The sequence below is a fragment of the Eucyclogobius newberryi genome, unplaced genomic scaffold, assembly GCF_026437365.1.
Source record: "Eucyclogobius newberryi isolate DKJ021-1_F unplaced genomic scaffold, fEucNew1.0.hap1 SCAF_21, whole genome shotgun sequence".
Taxonomy (NCBI): domain Eukaryota; kingdom Metazoa; phylum Chordata; class Actinopteri; order Gobiiformes; family Gobiidae; genus Eucyclogobius; species Eucyclogobius newberryi.
This window is the reverse complement of record NW_027315846.1, coordinates 28,949,972-28,962,499: the sequence shown is the minus strand read 5'-3', so window position 1 is coordinate 28,962,499 and position 12,528 is coordinate 28,949,972. Positions and strand designations below refer to the sequence as shown.

The following is a 12,528-nucleotide window of genomic DNA, read 5'->3' as shown; positions in this document are numbered from 1 at the left end:
AGGATCATAGATCAGAGTCGGGATCATAGATCAGAGTCAGGATCATAGTCAGGATCATAGATCATAGTCAGGATCATAGATCAGAGTCAGGATCATAGATCAGAGTCAGGATCATAGATCAGAGTCAGGATCATAGATCAGAGTCAGGATCATAGATCAGAGTCAGGATCATAGATCATAGCATCTTGAGGATTTTAAAATCCTCAAGATGCAGCCCCACAAAGATGTATATATATATATATCTCGTTGTGGGGTCTCTGGGCCTTTTCCGGGTCGTGCGTAATCTCTGATTGCTGTGCCGCCGGAAAAAAGATCCAAGAAGAGCCAGCTCGCGTGGACGCTGGCTGCGGACTCTCGTACCGGGTTTTAGGGATGGTTTATTTCCCCCTATATCAAAACGGATGGCGGGCCATTTTGATTGCTCCTGTTGGGGACGGCGGGGGCACCATCCTGAATGTAGAGACCCCTGCTGAGTGTTCGCCAAGCGTCAACACCACATGGGCTTCATTTGGCTTAGATTTTACATTTGAATTTCTGGAATACAAATCAGGTGTATGATTTACAGTTCCTCATGTAAAGTACGCAGCTCCTCCCCTTTCCATTGCTCTAATTGGTTGGTTCTGTGAACATGCACACAGTTGCACATTAATAAGACTTCCCATGCACTGTCATGACACATGTTTTACCACAGTGTAGTTAGGTGTTTAAGGGTCATTTAGTCACATATATTGCAGTTTGCTACATGCCATCACTCAGAACAAACCATAAACACCATGTTAATGAACAGCACTAACAGACACTGCAGACAACTGTCATTCTCTGCCCTCTAATGCGTGTGGACAGTTACCATTTCCCACAACTCATTTGGAGAAAGCACTAAATGTCTTAAGTATTTGGGGTGATGTAATCAGTTGCTGTTAGGAAGTAAACACCACCAGGTTCTAGTTAAGCATGAAACATAATACGACCGCACTGGAAAACTAAAATGCATTCACAATAAAACTCATGTCTCCCTTACATTCCTTGTGCCTCCAGGGAGGAAACTCATGACCGACCCGAGTGAGTGGCTCAATTAGGAAGGATTAAATGTTCTACATCGTTTGTACGATCATAATCTAATAAGAAAATCACAGCTCTGCAAAAATAACAAAACTAAAATATGTTCTTAGATAGTATGGTATGATAGTGTGGTGATCCTGCCCTGCACGCTTCATTTATATACTACTAATGTTATATAATCTGGGCACAAACAATTATTTCCCAAAGCTATAAAACAATACAGCTTACTGTAACCATAGCTGTATTTTGGGGCAGATATGTAGTACGCCAGTCTGTCCAGCCTCCTCGCTCTACAAAAAAGTTACAAGAGCACCTTTAAATCATACGGTTGGACTGCAGGCTCCTCCTCTCCAAGAGTCGTTTATTATAAGAGCCGCTGTCATATGCAAATGGAAAGGTAAATTGTCCCTAGTGGATTAATGTGAGAGTAATGTTTCTTAACCCTGCGGCGAGCCCCTGCCCAGGGTGAACCCCGCCTAAGGCCCAAAGTCCCTGGGAGAAGCTCCAGCCTCCTGCCACCGCTGACAGGAGCAAGCGGTAGAAGATGAATGAATGAAGAAAAGAAGACTTGTGTTTAACCTGTTGCACATGCTGCTGATCACTTGGCTCTAAATCCTGTAGAAGGCGTTTGTTTCTTTCGGCGTTGCTCATGTGAAAGGCAGATGTAGAGCAAAAGGCTGTGAAACTCTCCTAAACCATCTCCACACTTTGTCCACGCAGAGGACAGAAGAGTGTGGGCTGATGGACCTGATGAGGTTTGTCCTGGAGCTAATAGCATGAAGTGAGCTAACATACAGCTAATGTGCTGCTCTTATTCTTTCACCTGCTTTAAACTCAGCTGTCACTTAGCACTGCTCACAAATAAAGGCCTGACACTGTAGCTGCAGTCACAGACAGTTTGAGTTTATGATTTTGATTTATGTTTTAATAAGTTCACATTTTAATTGACAAAATGACTAAGTATTTCAGAACATGTAGCTCCCGATCTAAAGCACAGGGCTAGAGGATAGGATAGTTTTGTCTTTGTGATTTGATCATTTGTGTCCATTAAAATTACGATTTTGATCTGATTGCTCTGGCAGACGCTTCACCAAAATGTTGGTGCACCTTTAATTTGAGTTTTGAATGTAGAGAAGCTAAATAATTAAACACAAACGGCAACAAACTATCTTCTTTGTAATCTTGTGCAGAGTGCAGTGAATGCGCATGTCTTGTACTGACCGCTTGACCGTTGGCTTCGTACAGTGGACACTTCTGTTTGATTTTGGCCAGCTCCATGTTGACCTGCTTGCTGACCACTGCCATGGGGTTCCCTCCTGAGTACAGAAACACACACACGTCACACACGTAGGTTGAGTGTAAGAGCAGAAACAACATTGCCCTCTACAGGAGAATGTGGACACTGACGGCTGTAAAGTGGCATTATGGGAACTTTCTGAGAGATTGAGACTTTCTTTTGAACATCTTTTGAACATATTCCGACTGGCTGAGCAGTGCAGCTCAACTGATCTAATGTGTCTCATTTTGGTCCCTGGAGCTTTTGTTGCTCACTCAAATGGTATTTCTTGGTAAAAAAGGAAACTGAAAGTTTCTCTGTTGCTTTGATGTGCAGAGCTTAGCTAACTTCAGACTAGCAGCTCTTTCACATTTGAGGGTTTTGAGCTCTTGCAGAAGAACATTTCATAACTCCCCTGTCCAGATGTTGTGATGTCATCTGTATAACCTCTATATCAGGTCTATATATTCGGAGTGTTTCGTTCTCCATTTCACCGCAGATCTCCTCCTTACCCAGCCCGGTGACCACCATGGCTCCCAGGTCAGCCACGTAGTTGCCCTTCCTGAACGTTGCCACTCGGCCTCCAACACGGTCCTGACACAAAGACACAATGGGTTACTTTAGCACCGTTTCCTGTTCCTTGTATACATTACGAGGTCTTACCCTGGCCTCTAAGACTGTCACATCCATCCCAAAGCTTTGGAGCTGTCTGGCTGCAGCGAGGCCGGACACGCCTCCTCCAATCACAATCACCTTACCAGTCTTTTTAGCTGTAGAGAAAAACAGTGATATTACAATTATACATGGCACTATTTTCCCCACAGTCCAAAGGAAGAGGAGGTACAAAATCAAATCATTATATCCCGGCAAGGACTTTGACTAAATGACACTCAGAACAACCTCAGGACTTCATCAAACGAGCCCTCATGGCGCCGTTTAATAGAGCGCCATGAGGCGCCCGTATAATAGAGCGCCATGAGGCGCCCGTATAATAGAGCGCCATGAGGCGCCCGTATAATAGAGCGCCATGAGGCGCCGTATAATAGAGCGCCATGAGGCGCCGTATAATAGAGCGCCATGAGGCGCCGTATAATAGAGCGCCATGAGGCGCCGTATAATAGAGCGCCATGAGGCGCCGTATAATAGAGCGCCATGAGGCGCCGTATAATAGAGCGCCATGAGGCGCCGTATAATAGAGCGCCATGAGGCGCCCGTGTAATAGAGCGCCATGAGGCGCCCGTGTAATAGAGCGCCATGAGGCGCCCGTGTAATAGAGCGCCATGAGGCGCCATATAATAGAGCGCCATGAGGCGCCATTAGAGTATTTAATAGATCCAGGAGTCCTACACTGTTCTTCAGCTGAGCTACTGTTTGTCCTTTTCTTCTTCAGCGTTTGTTGTCTTGGCGAAACCAAACTAGGACTTCATAGCAGAGGGCTTTTGCTGTCTCACAGGCTTTTGCAGTCCCGGCGGCTTTTGCAGTCTCGGCAGGCTTTCCTCTCTCATCCATTAGATGCAAACACTGCTGTTACTCCTGCATGTGACTATTAACTAGAGTGTGGGATCTTACTGCCTCAAACAGTGTCTCTGACTCTGCCGTGGCACTAAGGATCATGGGATCCAAGAGAGGTTCAAACAGAGAGACGGGGTACAACGTCAGACACAAGGACCAACTGAAAAACCAGATGTAACTCTGTTAGAGGAGGTCATTTATGAAACGGTTTGGATGAAACATGAAGAGACACGATGAAACTGTTAATATTATAGTGACAGTGGAGCATAAATCATTAGTTAGGTGATGTGCTGTCAAATCATGTGGGAGAAATGCATTCTGTCAGTTGGGGAATTCCCCTCGGGATGAATCATTTTGCATCTACTTGGGAGAAAATGGCTGTTGAACGTACAATGTCCCACATAAATCTATGGATGGAGTGCACCGTGTCCTGCATTTCTGAAGTGAAGGTCACTTTAACTCGGACATCATCAGTAGAAGTCTGGTAAAGGTTAATAATGGATTTCATAAACAGAGGACCATTCTCTCCAGGGGAACAGAACATGTCCCACACGTCAGTAATGATATAAAACCTGATTAAAACAGAAATATTTAAAAAGGACATACGTATGCTTCCTCAGACACTTAGTATTAAACTATAACATAAGTAGATCATTATTTTACATTTTGTTCATTGTAAAACCGCAATATTGACCTAAAATGGCTTAGCAATAGAAACGGGTCCATTGACCTCCAAACTACAGAACTGATAAGCCCCGCCTCTTCATAGTGATAAGACCCGCCTCTTCATAGTGATAAGCCCCGCCTCTTCATAGTGATAAGCCCCGCCTCTTCATAGTGATAAGACCCGCCTCTTCATAGTGATAAGACCCGCCTCTTCATAGTGATAAGACCCGCCTCTTCATAGTGATAAGCCCCGCCTCTTCATATTGATAAGACCCGCCTCTTCATATTGATAAGACCCGCCTCTTCATATTGATAAGACCCGCCTCTTCATAGTGATGAGACCCGCCTCTTCATAGTGATAAGACCCGCCTCTTCATAGTGATAAGCCCCGCCTCTTCATAGTGATAAGCCCCGCCTCTTCATAGTGATAAGCCCCGCCTCTTCATAGTGATAAGACCCGCCTCTTCATAGTGATAAGCCCCGCCTCTTCATAGTGATAAGCCCCGCCTCTTCATAGTGATAAGCCCCGCCTCTTCATAGTGATAAGCCCCGCCTCTTCATAGTGATAAGCCCCGCCTCTTCATAGTGATAAGACCCGCCTCTTCATAGTGATAAGCCCCGCCTCTTCATAGTGATAAGACCCGCCTCTTCATAGTGATAAGACCCGCCTCTTCATAGTGATAAGACCCGCCTCTTCATAGTGATAAGACCCGCCTCTTCATAGTGATAAGACCCGCCTCTTCATAGTGATAAGCCCCGCCTCTTCATAGTGATGAGACCCGCCTCTTCATAAGACCCGCCTCTTCATAAGACCCGCCTCTTCATAAGACCCGCCTCTTCATAAGACCCGCCTCTTCATAGTGATAAGACCCGCCTCTTCATAGTGATAAGCCCCGCCTCTTCATAGTGATAAGACCCGCCTCTTCATAGTGATAAGCCCCGCCTCTTCATAGTGATAAGACCCGCCTCTTCATAGTGATAAGACCCGCCTCTTCATAGTGATAAGACCCGCCTCTTCATAGTGATAAGCCCCGCCTCTTCATAGTGATAAGCCCCGCCTCTTCATAGTGATAAGACCCGCCTCTTCATAGTGATAAGCCCCGCCTCTTCATAGTGATAAGACCCGCCTCTTCAGTGATCAGCCTCTCTTTCCTTCCGTTTCCCTCTCTCCCTCTTTTCTTTACAATATTGTGTGATACTTTGATGACGTAGAACTCCAGAAGGTGGCGGTGGGTGAAGACGCGCCTCAGTTGCAGGACGATGCAGGAAAACACGATTTCCATAATAAGGACTCGATATTGATTTAGATACCACAATGGTATTAACAAAATATACATTTCAAAATACTAGAACTTTATGTTGCTGGTCTGGTCTTCTACTAGTTTGGAGAAAACTTATAATAATTCTATAACTGTTCAGGAAAGGTCACATTTTGTCATAATAATATGGGACTTTATTCATTAATACTTGCTCAAATGAGTATCTAGTTTCTGTCAATACTTCTGATAACCCTAGCAGTCAATCATGACACAATCAACACCTCTGAGTAAAACAACGAGGAAACACCATTATAAGAAAGTTAAAAGCTCAGTGAAGTTGATTCTGGATAAGATTTGCCCTTTCAGGTCAGAAAAATGAAGTAATGGAACTCACTTGGTAACGGTTTGACTCTTTTGTAAATGCCAAAGTTGATGAGCCCATGTCTTTCTAAATAACTGTGTATCCTGTGGACCAGCACGGCGTCACCTGGAATCAGAAGGAAAGCACTTCAGGATTTGACCCTTTGACCCTGTCAAATATGTAAATATGTAACATGTCAAAGTGTCTGACTGTTGTAGGGCGCCTCCAGCTGCTGCGCTGTGGCCTCGAACGTGAGCTGGATCTTAGGGTTGTCCAGCCACAGCTGAAGCTGAAAGAGCAGAAAACACCATGAGAAAACATCATTCTGGGCCGATATCGATGTCATGGGGAACGCTTGGGCCGATATCGATGTCATGGGGAACGCTTGGGCCGATATCGATGTCATGGGGAACGCTTGGGCCGATATCGATGTCATGGGGAACGCTTGGGCCGATATCGATGTCATGGGGAACGCTTGGGCCGATACGACGTCATGGGGAACGCTTGGGCCGATACCGATGTCATGGGGAACGCTTGGGCCGATATCGATGTCATGGGGAACGCTTGGGCCGATACGACGTCATGGGGAACGCTTGGGCCGATACCGATGTCATGGGGAACGCTTGGGCCGATACCGATGTCATGGGGAACGCTTGGGCCGATACCGATGTCATGGGGAACGCTTGGGCCGATACCGATGTCATGGGGAGCGCTTGGGCCGATATCGATGTCATGGGGAACGCTTGGGCCGATACGACGTCATGGGGAACGCTTGGGCCGATACGACGTCATGGGGAACGCTTGGGCCGATACGACGTCATGGGGAACGCTTGGGCCGATACGACGTCATGGGGAACGCTTGGGCCGATACCGATGTCATGGGGAACGCTTGGGCCGATACGACGTCATGGGGAACGCTTGGGCCGATACCGATGTCATGGGGAACGCTTGGGCCGATACGACGTCATGGGGAACGCTTGGGCCGATACGACGTCATGGGGAACGCTTGGGCCGATACCGATGTCATGGGGAACGCTTGGGCCGATACCGATGTCATGGGGAACGATTGGGCCGATATCGATGTCATGGGGAACACTTGGGCCGATATCGATGTCATGGGGAACGCTTGGGCCGATATCGATGTCATGGGGAACGCTTGGGCTGATACCGATGTCATGGGGAACGCTTGGGCCGATACCGATGTCATGGGGAACGCTTGGGCCGATACCGATGTCATGGGGAGCGCTTGGGCCGATACCGATGTCATGGGGAACGCTTGGGCCGATACCGATGTCATGGGGAACGCTTGGGCCGATAAGAGATATTAGGTACATTTGTTTTAATACAATGTTTTGTTATTTTAACACTTGTATTTCAAATGCAAAAAGCTATAAACCAATTTATTCTAAAATAAGGATCATATCTTTTTTACAATGTGTAGAAGCAGTGAAAACACCAGGGCCATCATTTATTTAGCACTATGTTTAGGTGAGCTATAATAGGATTCATCTTAGTAAAATTAGTCTAGACTCTGATCACACACTCAGTCTCTCCTCCTCAGACTCTGATCACACACTCAGTCTCTCCTCCTCTGATCACACACTCAGTCTCTCCTCCTCAGAGTCAGAGTCTGATTCTCTGATACTGGGCCGATATATCGGTGCACCTCTAAAACTCACACATGTGCGGTAAAAGCGGTTGACTCACTGTGCGGTTGCGGATGTAGAGGAAGACCTTCTGGGTCTGCTGAGGTCCGCTGATGATGTCAGGAAAGCAGGCGGCCTCCTGGGACGTCATGCGGTCATGGGGTAGGCGGCTCTGGAAAGCGGCGCCTTCTACACCTGGCGACACAGGGATCTTATGACAGGCTTTGGATCTGGGATGGTCGGCAGGAGGGGTGTGGCTTGAATATATGTCTAAACATTAGTATTTAAACCTTTACAGAATGCACCTTTTTACCATTTTCTTATTTTTATTTTAAGATTTTTAAGATTTAAGATTCTTTAAAGAAGATCAATTGTGCTTTTGTCTGCTATATATGTTGCGTTCCCACTTCTAAAGATCATTTTGAATTTTGTGTATCTTCAATCGCAGTATTTATCTAAAACAACGTAATAAAAGAACATGTCTACAGACTTCTGCGTTGAAAACTGTCTTCATGCCGTCCGTAAACACATCATCATTTGTATCAAATTGGAAACGTGGTGCAGCCAAATCCTACACGTGTCACTGTGTCAGGAAATGAAGTAAAAAGCAGTGGCAGTGTATCCGTGAGTAATCTGATTCAAAAGTAACGGGCAAAGGCCTCGTCATGTGACTCGTGTAAGCAGGCAGCGCTGAAATAAGAACGAGGTGGGTACGTTTTATTCTTTGCTCTTTCCACTTTTTTCCAACTCAGATTGGTTGTTTTTGGCAACTGATTGCAATACACCTTATGAATCATTATTGTGAACCCCTTGTTCAAGAAATACATTCTTATGTGGAGGAAAATGACAATGGTGAAACCTCCCGAAACATCCTTTAGGTTGCTGCCAAGTAGCATCGAAATTATATCTGCTTTGAATATTGGCCATCGGCTGTAATTTTGTCATCAAGGCCGATTTTCAGGCATTGCCTGTATCCACCTTACTCCAGAAGCCCATCTGGGCCATACCACTAATACCACTGGGCCATAACACTAATACTCCTCCCAGTTGTATGTAAATAAATCTATATAAATGCATTATAATCTGTACAATCATTCTACTATATTAAAAATAAATGGGAAGAGGAGATACATTTCTGAAAAGTGCTCACTATTCAGAAGGATCTGCAAACTGACGGAAAACTGTGGTTGTCAAAGGGCTCATCGTTACCACGTGTTTTGGAACTGCCCTTTTATTCACAAATACTGGCTTGAGATCAATGAGGCGAGGTCAGCTGTGAGCGGTCATTGTACCTCGGATGTAGCAGTATTATGATCAATCACCGTCCTCCCTACATCAAACTCAGAGTTTCGCCCCTGATGGTTGGAATAAAAAATAAAGCCAAGGGAAGTAGGATAGACCCTTTTGAGATCATAAAATCCCCATTTCAATGATAGAGACTGTGCTTTGAGTGGCGTGCTGCCCCACTCACCAGACGGCTCTTCAGGCTCACTGTCCGGCTCCTCCTCAGGGGGGGGCGGAGGAGGAGGAACCACCTGCTTTCTTTCCTTCTCTGCTTTGGCGTTTCTCTCCTCCTCAGAGTAGTACTCATCCTCCGACAGATTAGCCAGGCTTTCGTCCATCTCGCGGTACTCCACCTGCAACAGGACGCACAATAAAAGCAACATTAAAACCAGCGGAGTGGTGCCTGAAGCTTTCCTTCCTCCAGCTGCTAATGACCACTGGAGACTACAGACTCTGGGCAGAACGTCATTGTCCTGTACATAATGACCACTGGAGACTACAGACTCTGGGCAGAACGTCATTGTCCTGTACATAATGACCACTGGAGACTACAGACTCTGGACAGATCGTCATTGTCCTGTACATAATGACCACTGGAGACTACAGACTCTGGACAGAACGTCATTGTCCTGTACATAATGACCACTGGAGACTACAGACTCTGGGCAGAACGTCATTGTCCTGTACATAATGACCACTGGAGACTACAGACTCTGGGCAGAACGTCATTGTCCTGTACATAATGACCACTGGAGACTACAGACTCTGGACAGATCGTCATCGTCCTGTACATAATGACCACTGGAGACTACAGACTCTGGACAGAACGTCATTGTCCTGTACATAATGACCACTGGAGACTACAGACTCTGGGCAGAACGTCATTGTCCTGTACATAATGACCACTGGAGACTACAGACTCTGGACAGAACGTCATTGTCCTGTACATAATGACCACTGGAGACTACAGACTCTGGGCAGATCGTCATTGTCCTGTACATAATGACCACTGGAGACTACAGACTCTGGACAGAACGTCATTGTCCTGTACATAATGACCACTGGAGACTACAGACTCTGGACAGATCGTCATCGTCCTGTACATAATGACCACTGGAGACTAAGAAGACTCTGGACAAAACGTCATTGTCCTGTACATAATGACCACTGGAGACTACAGACTCTGGACAGATCATCATTGTCCTGTACATAATGACCACTGGAGACTACAGACTCTGGACAGAACGTCATTGTCCTGTACATAATGACCACTGGAGACTACAGACTCTGGACAGATCGTCATTGTCCTGTACATAATGACCACTGGAGACTACAGACTCTGGACAGAACGTCATTGTCCTGTACATAATGACCACTGGAGACTACAGACTCTGGACAGATCGTCATTGTCCTGTACATAATGACCACTGGAGACTACAGACTCTGGACAGATCGTCATTGTCCTGTACATAATGACCACTGGAGACTACAGACTCTGGACAGATCATCATTGTCCTGTACATAATGACCACTGGAGACTACAGACTCTGGGCAGATCGTCATTGTCCTGTACATAATGACCACTGGAGACTACAGACTCTGGACAGATCGTCATTGTCCTGTACATAATGACCACTGGAGACTACAGACTCTGGACAGAACGTCATTGTCCTGTACATAATGACCACTGGAGACTACAGACTCTGGACAGAACGTCATTGTCCTGTACATAATGACCAGTACTGCTGGAGTTTCCTTGTGAAGCCAGAGGCCTTTTACAATCCTCTTGGATACAACCAAAGGTGGCTTGATTATTGTTTAATTACTGATCTCATTAAATCTGTCAATCTGATTGGCCATTTACCATTTGCACATTTGATTGTAAATGTTTTACATGTATATAATGTATGTATATAAGACATAATATAACATGTTTGTCCCAGTAGCACTCTTTAAAGCGTTATAAGATCAGTCTGGTGTTTCTGTGGTGTCTTTATTAGAACTGCAGCAACTCAGTCCTTTTGGATTCTAACTCAGAACCATCAAGACGGTGCCCATGGGCACAGTCCGGCTCTATTGGACACGAGAGTGCAGCATGAAATGGGAACAAGAGATGGCAGGACATTCAGCAAATAGTCAGACTTGCACTGCTGCAGCTGGCTGCACATGGAGAAGAACTCCACACAGTGTATGTGATGGCCCAGTGTTTATGCCAGTCCTAGACCTGGCATTTGGAGAGGGACTTAAAGAAGAGTGTTCATCGTCTCACTCCAACTACGTTAGCCCCACCTGGAGAAGAAAACAGATGGATGCACAGTGTTTTTTCTAAAAGGATTAAACATCACAGTAGTAAATGTTGATCACATTTAAAGCACTACAAGAAGAACAGATGCAAACATACACTTCTGTTTCTAAAACACATACAATACTTCACTTAATATTTCAGTGTTTTTGAAAGCTGAAAAGAAAAAAAGCCGTGACATTATTTTCACATGCTCTTGTATCCTGTACCGTACTTCCTTGCGGGCCCTCTCTGTCAGGGCAGTAGAAACCTAAAATATTTACTTTTGCTCGCTTCCTTCGGCTGGTTCTGCGGACTTCTGCTGCTTCTAAGTCAGCTGCACTGGGCCCTCCCTGATGGGCTCCACTGGGGGGCGCTCCTGGCTCTCCGCTGGGGGATGACCTCTCCTTCTTCTTCACCTCCATGAGGCCGGCAGAGGCGGAGGGTCCGGTCTGTGCATCAGCGGTAGGAGCTCGTTCTGCTCCTGAAGCTCCGGCAGAGGAGGACAAGGACGAGGAAGAGGAGCCCGCATCTGACTTCTTACTAGAAAGCATAATGGAGGATGTTGGAGGCCTCTCCTGAAAAATACAACACAAGCCATTTAAGACAGAAGCCGGAGAGGAGACGAGGAAATGCAGTTAGAAATCATACAAATGAAAGAAAAACATAGAAATGATGACTATGAGCTGGTGAGACAAATGCAAGCTCAGAAAGAACACATCTTAAAACAAATGTCTGTTCAATGAACGTACAGAGCTCGGGATGGTCAGACTGCAGTCAGATGTCCAGATACACAGTAGTAAAAAGATGGCATGGTGGGACATGGGTGTTGCCATTCAAAGTTAAGCTGCACCGACTTTTGCAGATTCAGGAAGTAAAGGTCTCCCCACTTACAGCTGCCACGTTTGACCAGGAGGGTTTTATCTTTTATAGAAAATACTAAAATATGACTTTGAAAGACTAGAACCACTTATAGGTCACTAAATCAAGGCGCTTGTAATTCCCCCACGACTAGAGTTTTGAGATCTTTTTTCAAACATTACCTACATGAGAAACATTTATCACACTAGAGTGTCAGAGAGGCCTGAAACAAGTTCCTCCATTAACTGGAACTAATGGAGCGTTGAGAGAATCATTAACTCAATCTAAAGGGGGTTCCACACCGCCGCCGCCGCCAAAGCGTC

The 12,528-nt window shown here is 45.7% G+C and overlaps 1 protein-coding gene across 5 annotated transcripts in view; it reads right to left on the bottom strand.

The window, feature by feature from the left end:
• The window catches only part of kdm1a (lysine (K)-specific demethylase 1a), a 39,037-nt gene that overhangs the window by 22,072 nt on the left and 4,437 nt on the right, over positions 1 to 12,528 (bottom strand). For 2 of the 5 annotated variants that reach the window (XM_072457288.1, XM_072457284.1), the window contains exons 2-9: positions 11,629 to 11,922; positions 9,251 to 9,419; positions 7,841 to 7,974; positions 6,344 to 6,422; positions 6,167 to 6,259; positions 2,999 to 3,105; positions 2,848 to 2,929; positions 2,281 to 2,375 (exon numbers count right to left, since the gene is read on the bottom strand). In XM_072457288.1, the coding sequence (XP_072313389.1) occupies positions 2,281 to 2,375; positions 2,848 to 2,929; positions 2,999 to 3,105; positions 6,167 to 6,259; positions 6,344 to 6,422; positions 7,841 to 7,974; positions 9,251 to 9,419; positions 11,629 to 11,898 (1,029 nt within the window). In that variant the 5' untranslated portion in view covers positions 11,899 to 11,922. The remainder of the gene's footprint in view (positions 1 to 2,280; positions 2,376 to 2,847; positions 2,930 to 2,998; positions 3,106 to 6,166; positions 6,260 to 6,343; positions 6,423 to 7,840; positions 7,975 to 9,250; positions 9,420 to 11,628; positions 11,923 to 12,528) is intronic. The other 3 variants (XM_072457286.1, XM_072457287.1, XM_072457285.1) reach the window with 3 other exon arrangements.